Source organism: Salvia miltiorrhiza, chromosome 5, assembly GCF_028751815.1.
Source record: "Salvia miltiorrhiza cultivar Shanhuang (shh) chromosome 5, IMPLAD_Smil_shh, whole genome shotgun sequence".
NCBI lineage: Eukaryota > Viridiplantae > Streptophyta > Magnoliopsida > Lamiales > Lamiaceae > Salvia > Salvia miltiorrhiza.
This window is the reverse complement of record NC_080391.1, coordinates 41,159,309-41,172,954: the sequence shown is the minus strand read 5'-3', so window position 1 is coordinate 41,172,954 and position 13,646 is coordinate 41,159,309. Positions and strand designations below refer to the sequence as shown.

General features: G+C 40.8%; 1 protein-coding gene across 1 annotated transcript; it reads right to left on the bottom strand.

Annotated features, from left to right (window-relative positions):
- Positions 1–7,677: 7,677 nt before the first annotated feature.
- Positions 7,678–8,568, bottom strand: LOC131025940 (uncharacterized). The gene has a single exon (XM_057955718.1). It carries the CDS (start codon positions 8,566–8,568, stop codon positions 7,678–7,680), a length of 891 nt encoding a protein of 296 aa, XP_057811701.1.
- Positions 8,569–13,646: the final 5,078 nt, after the last annotated feature.

The window sequence follows — 13,646 nt, the reverse complement described above, 5'->3', positions numbered from 1 at the left end:
TACAAGTATTTTTCATTATATTTAACCTTTTATCTATCATCTTTTTTTTTTTTTTTACTCATTTACTTATTTATTTCTATTAAGTCTAAGGCTCAATACATATTTAAAGCTTTGGGTTGTAATTTATCTTTTTGGTCTTTAAGCCCAACAAATGTAGGCCCCTATTTTATGAGTCTAAATTAAAATATTACTTCATTTTATTTCTATCAGAATCATATTTACGAAATTAAGCGTCTTTTCTTTTCTCGAGAAATCATTCTCCCAATATCTGCACAAATTCTTTTTCTTCTTCCCTAGATTGAATTCTTTTCTTCTGTCTTTTCGCTCTCTTCTTCTTCCTTTTATATATCCCCTTACCCACAAACATTCTCATTGTCCTTGTCTCAATCATTCTGCAGATAATCTTTTTTTCTCTGTTTCAATAATTGTTTCTCATCTCCTGCACTTACCTTTCACCTTTACTGCCATAACCACCATTATTTATTTCTCTCTAGAAGAATCTACCTTATAGTTAAACAATTTTATTGCTGTTCCAGAAGGAGAATTTCACCAAAACAATAGTTATCAAGGTTTTAATCTATTCTCATCTCATAGATTCACCAACTCTCATTTTGTCACTTTCCTAGAACAAAAAATCTGTTTGTCTTGTTGTTTTACAGAAATCACAAAAACAGCCAACAATAAACTCAAGAAAAGCTTGAACGAGGTGCACTTCTTTTCCAAGTCTTCTATTTCAAAACATGTATCTCTCTTTATGCCTACATGAACTGGACTTGAATCTTTGTACATGGACATAGACAAAAGACTTGGCATAATATATATATACTCCTAAAAACTTAGCAACAAACACAAAATAATGCTACATGGGAGTGTAGAAAATAGAATAACGATGAATGGAAAAGATGCAGAACCAAGGCGAGAATAAATCTTTCTCCGTAAGGCAAAATTACTTTCGCTCTGTGCTTGCGGATCTACAGTAATTGCCCCCAAGATACAACGGTTTGAGGATGATAGACGAGTCCTTAGCATTAGGAGATCGCTATCCGGTCGAACGTCTTGATACTCGGGACTGAGTATGTATACTAAACTAATATGACAAGATTGATTATCTGAATTCGTTGGTGAGTAAATCTCATTCCGGGGGGGGGGGGGTTCTATTTATAGTGTGTGGAGGGGTGCTTCAAAAGGGTGTGTCTGCAGGGAGGAGGCTGATCGAACAAACCAGTGCAACGGTTCGAACCATCACACTGTTTCGGCCAAACCACCCAGATTTATCCAACCACTGCCACGTCAGTAGTGCCCTTCCACCCGGACCCCTTATCCGCCACATAAGTGCCATGCGTCGGTATAATCCGCCACATCACCGAACCGCATATTCCACGTCACCCGAGCCACTCCTCAAGATGATGCGAACGAGCGAAATGCAAAGTGCGCCTACAAAGCACCCATTGCAACAAGTGCGACGTGCACGTGCTCGGCTTCGGAAGGTGCACCTTCCTCGTAGGAATTTATAGTGTGTGGAGGGGTGCACCTTCCTCGTAGGAATTTGAGTTTTAACCTTAAAAGGCTAAGTCAAAACCCACTTGGGTGCACCAGAAGTGTTGTATATATGGCTGCATGCTTAGGAGTTGAGGTCTGTTTTGATATTATAAAGAGTAAATGAACTAAGTAGCAAAAACAAGTCATATTTTATTCTTTCATACGTGGCTGTTGTATGTTACTATTTTATTACTCAAGGACTGATCTGGTGTGTCTATCATCAACGGTCCAGATCATGAGTTAGATATATCATCTTCAACACTTAAAGCTGGGGTTAGCAGCTGTTCTTCATCATCGAGTCAGTTGAGAGAGAAGAGAGTTACTGAGAGAAATCTTTGTAGCAAGTTTCTTGAGTTTTAGATCCAATTGAGTGTTGGTGAGTTTGTGTGAATTGTAATCTCTTCCTCGTTTCAGAATCATCAATAATATTGGCTAACTTTCCCGTGGATGTAGGGGTTATTCCCGAACCACGTAAATCTCATTGTCGATTTTGCTTTTAATTTGGTTTCACAAATTGGCGCCATCTGTGGGAACTTCTTCCACCGCCGATTGATCAAGATTTGGAAGCTGATCCACAATGACGACAACGAGATTCGATGCAGAGAAATTCTCGGGGAAAAATGATTTTGCACTTTGGCGAATCAAAATGAAGGCGATGCTGATCCAACAGGGACTCGCCGATGCTTTGAAACCGTCACTGAAGAAAGATGCAGAAGTGGGTAGCAAATTCGCGGAGGCGACGACGATCAAAAGGGCTGAGATATTGGAGAAAGCGCATAGTGCGGTTGTTCTCTGCCTCACAGATAAAGTTCTGCGTGAAGTAGCGAAAGAAACGACTGCTGCTGGTATCTTGGAGAAATTAGAGAGTTTGTATATGACGAAATCACTAGCTAATCGTCTATACATGAAGTAGCGCCTATATTCATACAAGATCGTTGAAGATAGGGGGATTGCAGAGCAGCTCGATGAATTCAATAAGTCTATTGATGACTTAGAGAACATCGACGTCCAAATAGAAGATGAAGATAAAGCGATAATGCTCTTGAATGCGCTACCAAAGAGCTACGATCAACTTAAAGATGCTATGCTTTATGGGCGTGAAAATTCTATTACGCTTGAGGAGGTTCAGAATGCTCTTAAGGCAAAGCAGTTGCAAAAGTAAATCAATGGCGGCTCTATGGATCCAACAGGAGAAAGCTTGAACGTAAAGAAGTTCAAGTCAAAGAAATCAAAGAAACAAGAAAACCAGCCCAAGAAACAAGCTCCTCAACCGAAAGGAAAAGATGGAGATCAGAAGGAGACAAGAAAGTGTCATTGGTGCCACAAACCAGGACATTTAATGAAGGACTGCTATTCTTTCAAGAAGAAACAATCTAAAGAAGGCCAGAAATTTGACTCAACAGATGTTGCAGAGGATCTTGACCAAGCTGAAATGCTGAATGTTATGGAAGGAAATGTGGAAGGGGCTTGGATCATGGATTCAGCCTGCAGCTTCCACATGACACCACACAAAGAGTGGTTCACAGACATACAAGAAGATGAAAAATGGTCTGTCCTACTCGGGAACAATCAGGTATGTAAAGTTAGAGGAATTGGAAATATAAAATTGAAAATGCATGATGGTTCTTTTAAGATTTTGACTGAAGTGAGATATATTCCTGAGATTAAAAGAAATCTTATTTCTTTGGGCATGCTAGAATCTAAGAATTACATCTTTCATTCTGAGAAGGGATATATATATGTCTGCAAAGGATCCAAAGTTATCATGAAAGGCATAAGAAAAAATCAGCTTTATTATCTCATTGCTTCTGTGGTGTCTGGTGTTTCTAATGCTGCTGTTGTTTCAAATGATATGGGTTTATGGCACATGAGACTTGCTCATGTTAGTGAAAATGGCCTAAAGGAGTTGGTAAAACAAGGTCTGATAAAAGTAGAGGGCTCTAGAAGTCTAGAAACCTGTGAACAGTGTATTTTGTCTAAAAGCAAAAAGGCACCCTTTAAGGTGGGAAAACATACGTCTGAGGCTCCTTTAGACTATGCTCACAGTGACCTATGGGGACCTACACAAACTACATCCATAGGTGGAGGCAAATGGTTTATGAGCATTATAGATGATTTCTCTAGAAAATTATGGTTGTTTGTGTTAAAAGATAAAACTGAAGCTTTTAAGAAATTTAAAGAATGGTGCACTGAAGTAGAAGTTGAAAAAGGCACCACACTTAAATGTCTTAGAACGGATAATGGGTTAGAATTCTTATCACAAGAGTTCCAGTCATTTTGCACATCAAAAGGGATTAAGAGACATAGGACAGTACCTATGAATCCTCAACAGAATGGGGTGGCAGAAAGGATGAATAGAACCATATTAGAGAGGGTTAGGTGTATGTTAATAAGTTTAGGTTTGCCCAAAAGATTTTGGGGGGAAGCAACTTCTACAGCAGCTGTTCTTATTAACAAAAGCCCATCATCTGCCATAGGTTTCTTAACTCCAGATCATAAGTGGTATGGTAGTAAGGGAGACTATTCTAGCCTCAAGGTTTTTGGGTTCAAGGCTTACGCTCATATAAAACAAGGAAAACTAGATGCTAGAGCAATAAAGTGTGTCATGCTAGGCTATCAAAAGGGTGTAAAGGGCTATAGATTATGGTGTATAGAAAAGGGAAACCAAAAGATAGTCATAAGTAGAGATGTGGTGTTTATAGAAAGTGATCTGCCTTACCTCAACAAAGATCTTGTAGAAGGATCACATGAGATTCAGAGTACTGGTAATACAAGGATCAAGGTGGAGCAAGGGCAGAATCAATACTTATCAGAACTTGAGAGCAGCAGCACTCAGACATAAGAGAGATCAGATGAGAGAAATGAAGAGACTGATTCTGATGAACTCACAGATTATAAACTTGCCAGAGATAGACAGAGGAGGGTCATTAAACCACCAACCAGATTTGGAGAGTCAGATATGATTCATTATTGTTTATGCATTGCTGAGGATATTGAACATTCTGAACCAGCAACCTATGAAGAAGCTATAGCTGGGAAAGAAAAGGGAAAATGGTTCATTGCTATGAAAGAAGAGATTGAATCTTTATTGAGAAACAAGACTTGGGTATTAGTTGAGAGATCTTATCAGAAAGCTGTAGGATGTAAATGGATTTTTAAGAAGAAAATTGAAGCAACTGATAAAGATAGTGTCAGGTTTAAAGCCAGGCTGGTTGCCAAGGGTTTTACTCAAAAGGAAGGGATTGACTTCAATGAAGTCTTCTCCCCGGTTGTGAAACACAGTTCTATTAGGATTTTATTAGCTCTTGTTGCTCAGTTTGATTGGGAGCTGGAACAACTAGATGTTAAAACAGCTTTCCTACATGGTGAGTTAGAGGAGACAATTTATATGGAGCAATCTAAAGGCTTTGTAAAGCCTGGAGATGAAAACAAAGTTTGCTTACTCAAGAAGAGTTTATATGGTTTAAAGCAAAATAGCAGGCAGTGGTATAGAAAATTTGATGGACACATGCAGAAATTCAATTTTGACAAGTCAAATCATGATAGTTGTGTGTATATCAAAAGAAGGAATGGCGTGGCCCTTGTTTATCTACTCTTATACGTTGATGATATGTTATTAGCTGGTCCAGAGAAGTCTGAAATTGAATTGGTCAAAACTGAACTGAGGTCTAGTTTTGATATGAAGGACCTAGGGAGTGCCAAAAGGATTTTGGGCATGGATATTAAAAGGAACAAACAGAACAGGGAGCTATGGTTAGTACAAAGTGATTATCTGGTAAAGATTTTAAAGAAGTACATGATGATAGACACAAAAGAGGTTTCTACACCATTAGCTCAACATTTTAAACTTACAGCAGATCAAAGGCCAAAGACAGAAGTAGAAGCATAAAAAATGAAGCAGATACCATATTCCAATATTGTTGAAAGTATTATGTATATGATGGTGTGTACTAGGCCTGATGTGGCACATGCTATGAGTGTAGTGAGCAGGTACATGTCAGAGCCGGGTAAAGATCATTGGTTAGCTGTGAAATGGATACTTAGATATCTAAGAGGAACTGTTAATCATGGGATTATGTTCAAATGAAGTACTAATACAGAAGAAGATCCATTGATTGGGTACTGTGATGGAGACTATGCTTCAAACCTTGATACAAGAAAGTCACAAACAAGTTATATTTTCAATTTATTTGGCACTGCAATTAGTTGGAAATCAAGTTTGCAATATGTCGTTGCTCTATCAACAACAGAGTCAGAGTATATTGCTTTAACCGAAGCAGTGAAGGAAAGTATGTGGCTCAAAGGGATTCTGGAAGATTTTGGTATCAAGCAAGAAAAGGTGGTTATCAATTGTGATAGTTAGTCAGCATTACATCTAGCAAAACATCAAGTATTCCACGAGAGAAGTAAACACATCGATGTAAGACTTCATTTTGTAAGAGATGAAGTTGAGAAAGGTACAGTTGTTATCAAGAAGGTATCAACAGAGCATAATGCAGCATACATGCTCACAAAATCTCTTCCAACTGCTAAGTTTAGATATTGCTTACAGTTGGTTAATGTTCTTACTCATTAAAGTGATAGGAAGCCCTGTGATGGGGCAGTTTGGAAAGGAAGCCTGTTACTATTATTGCTGAGCATTTGCCAAGGTGGAGATTTGTTGTATATATGGCTGCATGCTTAGGAGTTGAGGTCTGTTTTGATATTATTAAATAAAAATTTTATTAAAAAAGAAAAAAGAAACCTAAACCCTTGAAATCACAGGAAGCAGACTAAGGGCCGAGCCTCGTTAAAACCTCCCAAGAAGAGAGGAAAAAAAGTACTCGTCTATCGGAAAAGAGAACGGGAACAAACCTCAGAAAATAGGGAGTACTTCAAGAGTTCCGACCTAATCATCGCCCCCAAGTAAACCTGGGATTTTCTGAAGCAAGGAAAACAGTGCAAAACATGAAACAAAGAAGAAACGGGCACACCCCTCATAGTCCACATGAGCAAAGACCGACAGAAAATGATGCCCATCGAAAGGAAACTCTCAAAAAACCAACAAAAAAGAAGATCAAAGCGCCTCAAATGCCAAAACTCGCTATCATCAATAACTCGAGGCCGATAACGCAAACCCATTATCGCCGAGCTCCCAACGAGGTCCGACCTCCCTAGTCCCAGCTTTGAGCGTACCCAAAAGCTGAAAAAGGACTGGAGAGACACCCCATAACTCCTCCAACTAAACACCACAAGAATCTGCAACGAGATGCATAGCAGGTGTTTGATGAAAAGACCACAATCAGTTGTCCACAGCTTGATGGAAAAACCCGCATAAAGAAAGCAGAAAGTATCCTGATTCCATCTTCCCAGCACGAAAGCATCCTTATTCCATCTTCCCAGCACCCTCAGGAAATTCATAGCCAACCAACAAGCTCCAACTACACGCAGAACATGAGAGAGAAACCCATGAAGAACTGCCCATAACGTGTTTTATAAAAGGACCGTCATCCCCAACCACAAACTGAATCCAACGAATCTGAATAAAATTCATAACAGCCCACCACCAGCCGAAGTGAGAGCTGAGAAAACCGAAGAAGAGAGCATAGCTCCTCAATGACCAAATCTCGCTAGCTCCAAAAACTCGAGGCCGATAACGAAAACTCATTATCGCCGAGCTCCCAACGAGGTCCGACCTCCCAAGCCCCAGCTTTGAGCGCACCCAAAAACTGAAAAAGGGCCGGAGAGACACCCCATAACTCTTCCATCTAAGCGCAACCAAAGTCTGCCACGAAATGCATATAAGGTGTTTGACGAAAAGACGACAAAAACGTCTCCACTTCTTGATGAAAAATCCAGCATAAAGAAAGCAGAAAGCCTTCGTATTCCATCTCCCCAGCACCCTCGTGAAAGAGATCGCAGCCCGCCAACTTGCTCCAGCCCATCTACACACATAATCTAAGAAAGAAACCCACGAAGAACAGCCCATAACGTGTTTGACAAAAATACAATCATCCCCAACCACAAGCTGAATCCAACAAAGCTGAACAATCATAACAGCCCACCCCCAGCCGAACTGAGAGCTGAGAAAACTGAAGTGAAGCCAGACCGAGGTCTCAGGCAAAGCCCCAAACTAAAACAGCCAACACATCGAAATAACTAATGAATCATCCTTAGATGACTGTGTGTGGAGATATCAAGACGAACAACATCTTTAATAGCCTCAATTTCAGCCGGCCACCAGCCTTCTTCCATATTATTAGAGGCCATGATATCCACGGCCTTATTACCTTCACGGTAAATATGAGTAATATGGAGAGTAAAATTTTCCAACAAAGCAATAACCCTTCTCCAAGAGGCTAAGAAACGCCAAGGAACAGTCAAAGAGCGAGTCGTAAGCAAACTCACAATATAAGTGGAGTCGGATTCCACCCAAAGATAATACCAATTACGATGATGAGCGATTTGAATGGCAGTGATGACGGCCAATAATTCTGCTTCAAAAGCGTACCCCAGATCACCTTTGACATGGAAGCAACCTCTAACCAAGCTGTGATTATCTCTAAAATCACCCCCAGCCACAATCTTTCCCGGAGCTCCCAAAGCCGAGCCGTCAGTATTTACTTTAATCCATTGATTGGGAGGAGGCCACCAGTAGACATTAATAAAATCCGACGGCGGAGAAGCACATCCTTTAATGCCGATCTTTCTAAGAATTATCAAATCCTCGCAGTTGTTATTCATCGAGCTAAGACTAAAGTTCTGATCCATCTCGCGAAAAGCCACTTTGACCGAATGTAAAATCCGTTTAGCCTCAAACTTTCCATCCTCGAAAATACAACAGTTACGTTGCATCCAAATGGCCCAAATTAAATTGATTATTCCTGCCTTCCAATAACTCGCGACTTGCGAGCTGAAGGAATACCCCCAAGCAGCCACAAGCATGCTCATAATGTCCGAATTATGAGTATCATGCCCGTGGTTAAACCAATCCAAGAACTCTTTCCATATGGGACGAATCTTACCACAATTCCAAAAAATGTGGTCCATTGTTTCAAAGTCATCAAAGCATAAGGGACAATAGTTAGGCATAATGAACCCATGCCTAATAAGATTATCAAAAGTTGGCAGTCTCCCATGAATCAATCTCCAACAGATCATTGACCGCCTTGTGGGAATAAACTTCTCCCAAATCTAAGTGCCCCAACGGACAGTCGGAAAACGAGAACAATGATGTGCAAAAGCCAGAGTGGCAGTGACCTCTCCACGAAGTGAAGGCTTCCACAATCTCACATCTTGCCCCTCTCCCATCGGAAGCAGCAGAATGTCGCGGACGACTTCCGGGAAGGTGTCAACGAATTCACGAGTAAAATGCCAAACACCTCCATAGAAATAATCCGAAATTGGGTAGTTAAGAAAAGCTTGTACATAGTGAGGGACACCACACTTTTGAGCAATGGAGTAACCTACCCAATCGTCATTCCAAAAATTGATGAAATCCCCAATTCCAACATAACAGTAAGATTCATGGATAAGCGGCTCGACCTCAGTCCGAATACCGAGCCAGACGGATGAAGGAACCATAACCGTTTTCACCTACCCAAAACTTTTCAAATATCTCTGCTTCATGATATCTAAGCCAAGTTTATCACCACATATGATGCTCCACGCACGTTTCATAAGAAAACTTTTGTTCATGAGCGTGAAAGAGCGAACACCCAGACCCCCTTCTTCTTTGATAGCGCAAATTCTCTCCCATGCCACAAGGCAAGCAGCCCGTTTTTCCGTATTACCAGTCCAAATAAAATTACGACATTTAGCATCTAGGACCTTCAAAAGTGAACGAGGCCAACGGTAAATCATCATAGAGTGAGTAAGAGAACTTTGGATGACCGATTTGACCAAACAGACTCTCCCAGCCATCGAAAGATGCCGTCCTCGCCAACGGGCAAATTTATTAATAATACGGTCATGTATGGGTCGGAGATAGGAAGCTCGAGTTCGTCCAACGAAAAGAGGCACCCCAAGGTAGTTGAAGGGCAGCGAGCTTGCCGAGAAATCAATGGTACGACCAATAGTTAGGGATGTCAATCGGGCCAGCCCACCGGGTTTTCGGGCTAGCCCTATCGGGTTCCGGGTTAGTCGGGTGCGGGCTAATCGGGTTGGAGATTTTTTCGGGTTGTAAATCTTCAACCCTAACCTTAAACTTTCGGGTTTCGGGCTAGCCCATCGGGCTAATCAGGTCAAAGGCGTAAAAATAAAATTATCATTTATATTTTATTATTCCTAATGATCTAATGTATAATATATAAAATATACATAGATATTAAAGATATAAATTATATGACAAAGCATGAAATGTAAAAATATAAGATATTCAAGATTACATAAACAAAATTATATTAAAATGAGATAGTAAAATTTAACATGTATCAATGCACTAGAATCAATTTGGATTATTACTGAATAATTAGTGGATTTTCCATGCACGTCTCATTGACAGAAAAAAAAAAAAATTGGTATCACTTTAAAATGAGATACTAATAATTAATTTCTAACTAATGAGATACTAATAATCAATTTCTACAAAAAATCCGTAATTAATTTCACTTTTTTTTAATGAGATTGCACACACACACACACATATATATTCTAACTAATCAATTTCACTTTTTTTAAAGAGGCTACTTATATATATTTAAGCAAATACCATAGATCTAAACATAGCAGAAATTGTAACTGGATGCATCAGTCACAATTCCGTCAGCCCACCAGGCCAGCCCATCGGGTTTTCGGGCTAGCCCTATCGGGTTCCGGGTTAGTCGGGTGCGGGCTAATCGGGCTGGAGGTTTTTTCGGGTTGCGATTTTTCAACCCTAACCCTCTAATTTTGTCGGGTTATTCGGGTCGGCCCACGAGTTTCGGGCTGCATTGACATCCCTACCAATAGCCCTTCTAAGAGCAGTAGGCACTTTATCCGCGAAGTAGAGATGAGATTTTTCAGAGCTATAAAGCTGACCTGATATGGATCCATAAAACGTAAGGATATTCCTTATAGTTTGAGCATTCTGCTCCGAAGCTTTGCAGAAAACCAAAATATCATCAGCATAGAAGAGATGAGTGGGAAAAGGACGAGCTCTGCACATAGTCATCGGAGTGAAATGTCCCGAGGCAACACAATTCTTGAAGAGAGCACTAAGAACGTCTTCAGCGATGCCAAAAAGAATAGGAGATAGAGGGTCCCCCTGTCGAACTCCACGTGAGCAAGCGAAATAACCATGCAGATGACCATTATAGAGAATAGAGAGGCGAGCATAATTCAGAATGATGCGAATCCAATTAATAAATTTAGCCTCATAGCCGCCGACCTTGAGAACCGCCAGAAGAAAATCCCATCTCAAGGTATCAAAGGCCTTCTTAATATCAATTTTGCATGCCATGTTAATGCCTTTGCCAGAGCGTTTCATACAATTAACACCCTCAGAACCGAGCATGATGCAATCATGTATCGACCTGCCACTGATGAAGCCAAATTGATTATCACTGACATACTTAGAAGCAACGGTGCTGAGATGATTGGCCAGAATCTTAGAAATAATTTTGAAGAAAAAATTAGACAACACAATAGGTCTGAGATCGGCGACCGAGTGAACCACCTCTTTTTTAGGCAATAAAACCATGACACTTGAATTGCATCCAACAGGGAGGTAGGACTTTTCAAAGAAAGTCTCCACGGCCCTCCAAATATCAAGTTTAATGATATCCCAACACGTCTGAAAGAATTTTCTAGAAAAGCCATCCGGACCAGGAGAGCTGCTAGCGTCCATCCCAAAAATAGCGGCTTTAATCTCATCTTCATCGGGAGTTCTAGTAAGCATAGCATTATGATGGTCATCCACCACCTCATCAATAATAGCTTCGATATTAGTGATATCCAGCTCCTCCTGATTATCCTCCTCAAAAAGCTTAGTGAAATAATCGATAATATGATTACCAATTGTCTCTTGCTCATAAACCACTTCGTTATCGAGAGAGAGATGAGATATCATGTGTGGTTTTTTCGTGTACTTAAGCATGGAGTGGAAGAAAGCAGTGTTGCGGTCACCATCATTAAGCCACGAGATTCTGCTCTTTTGTTGAAGAAGACTGTTCTTCCTAGTGAGAACCTTATTGATATTGGCTTGAAGAGCCACCTCTGCATCAAACAAATCCGCGGTGTAGCCAGAAGTTGCTATCTGCGATTGAACATCAAGAAGTTTGTCCTGTGAATCCGCGATCATCGTGTCAACATTCCCAAATTCAGAATGATTCCAAGATTTTAGAACACCCCGCAAATGTTTAAGTTTGTACATTACTTTGTAAATCGGGCAGCGGCTAGAGACCTCCTCCATCCAAGAATTTCGCACAGTATCCTGAAAGTTCTCATGAAGGGTCCACATGTGCAAAAATTTTAAAAAATGCGGTCCAGTGTGAAGCATTTGGCAGCAGCGCAGAACAATGGGCGAGTGATCAGAAGTCAAGCGGGGAAGAATTTGAGTGTACACAGAGCTCCAGTAATCCGCAAAATCCATGGAAATTAAGGCTCTATCCAAAGTGGATTCAACATGTGAAGGCATGAACCTCCGACCAGACCAAGTAAACTTAAGTCCCACCGCAGGAGGTTCAATAAAGTTAGAAGCAGCAATGAAGTCACAGAAGTCCCGGCAAGAAGTGACATTCGGCATACAATCACTACTTCTCTCATGAGCTCCCTTTATCGCATTGAAATCCCCGATAAAGACCGTAGCTTCGTCAGCAAAGCTAAGAAGATCAATCCATAATTGCCGTCTCAACACTTGAGAGTTCGAACCATGAACTACTGCCACTCGAAACTGATAACGAGTCCAAATACAATCAATAATCGCAACCTGTTCAGAAGAAAAAATAGTATTAGCCACAACATTCGGATGAGTGAGAACCCAAATGTTCGGACGTTTATTATCTATCTTATTTTCATGGCAAGGAATGAGATTGAGAGACCGCCAATAACCAGTCGGGACTTTAGTATACTTAATCTTGGGTTCAAGAATGCCCACAACCATAGGAGAAAAAGAGTGACAATGCTCTTTGAGAATAAGTTTAGATTCGTCCGAGAGACCCCGGGCATTCCAAGCCAGAATATTCATTAAAAAATTATTGATGTGTGGTCGGAGTGTCCTCCAATTCCACTTCTGCAGCCCAGCTTCTTGCCATAACGTTGTTCATTGAACGAGGACTTGGGGTATTAGTATTATCCAACGTATAAGCCCGCGGTTGTTGCCATGCCTCAATAGCCGCATTCATACGCTTATGTATATAATTCTCTGAAGAAGAACTAGGCCTCTGCTCCGGCCTACGCACCGCCTGTTCATGCCTCCTGAGCCTACCCTTAATGCTATCATCCTGAACAGCTTTCCGCGTTGTTTGTTCAGATTTCGGCGGCCGACCTCTTTTTTTCTGTTGATGTTTCTTCTCCTTAGGATGAGCTGTAACAATAGAGTCCACAACTCGTGCGACTTTCATCTTATGTTCCAAAATTCCTTCCACTGAAGTTGTCCCCATCGGAGTTTTGAAAGTGTCCGCTGCTGGCAGCTCCTCTATAGGAACTTTATCCTATCCCTTTAAAGAACAGTCATCCTCCTTCTTAGATTGATGCACAGGCATTTGCTCTTTGCTCCGCTGCACAGGAGATTGTTGCATGCCTGTTATGGCATGATTCTGTTGCTGAAAATCCTCTTCCTGATCCCTCTCATCAAACACAATTTCCACTTCTTCATCTGTGTGCTCCCCTTCCTCCTCCTGACGATGATCCGATTGATCCTGATCATCCGAAGACTCCTCCTCCGAGTCATCTCCACCATCCGCTTCATAATCATCATCAACCGGTCCCGATTTAGTATCTACGAGTAATTTCTCCAATAAATCTGGCCCATATATGTCATCGTGATCCTGTTGATCTCTGCATCCCGGGGATAAGCAACCAAAAGAATTATTGTCCTTCTTCACATGTTTTTGCTTAGCCTTCTTATTCTCCTTTTCATTATTTCTGACAATAGTAGCTTTATCGACCTGTTCCTTGGTTTCCACTTTCTTACATTTATATATAGAATG

Excerpts from the sequence above, each read along its gene's own strand:
- LOC131025940 (XM_057955718.1), bottom strand. The coding sequence starts at position 8,568 with ATGGACCACATTTTTTGGAATTGTGGTAAGATTCGTCCCATATGGAAA.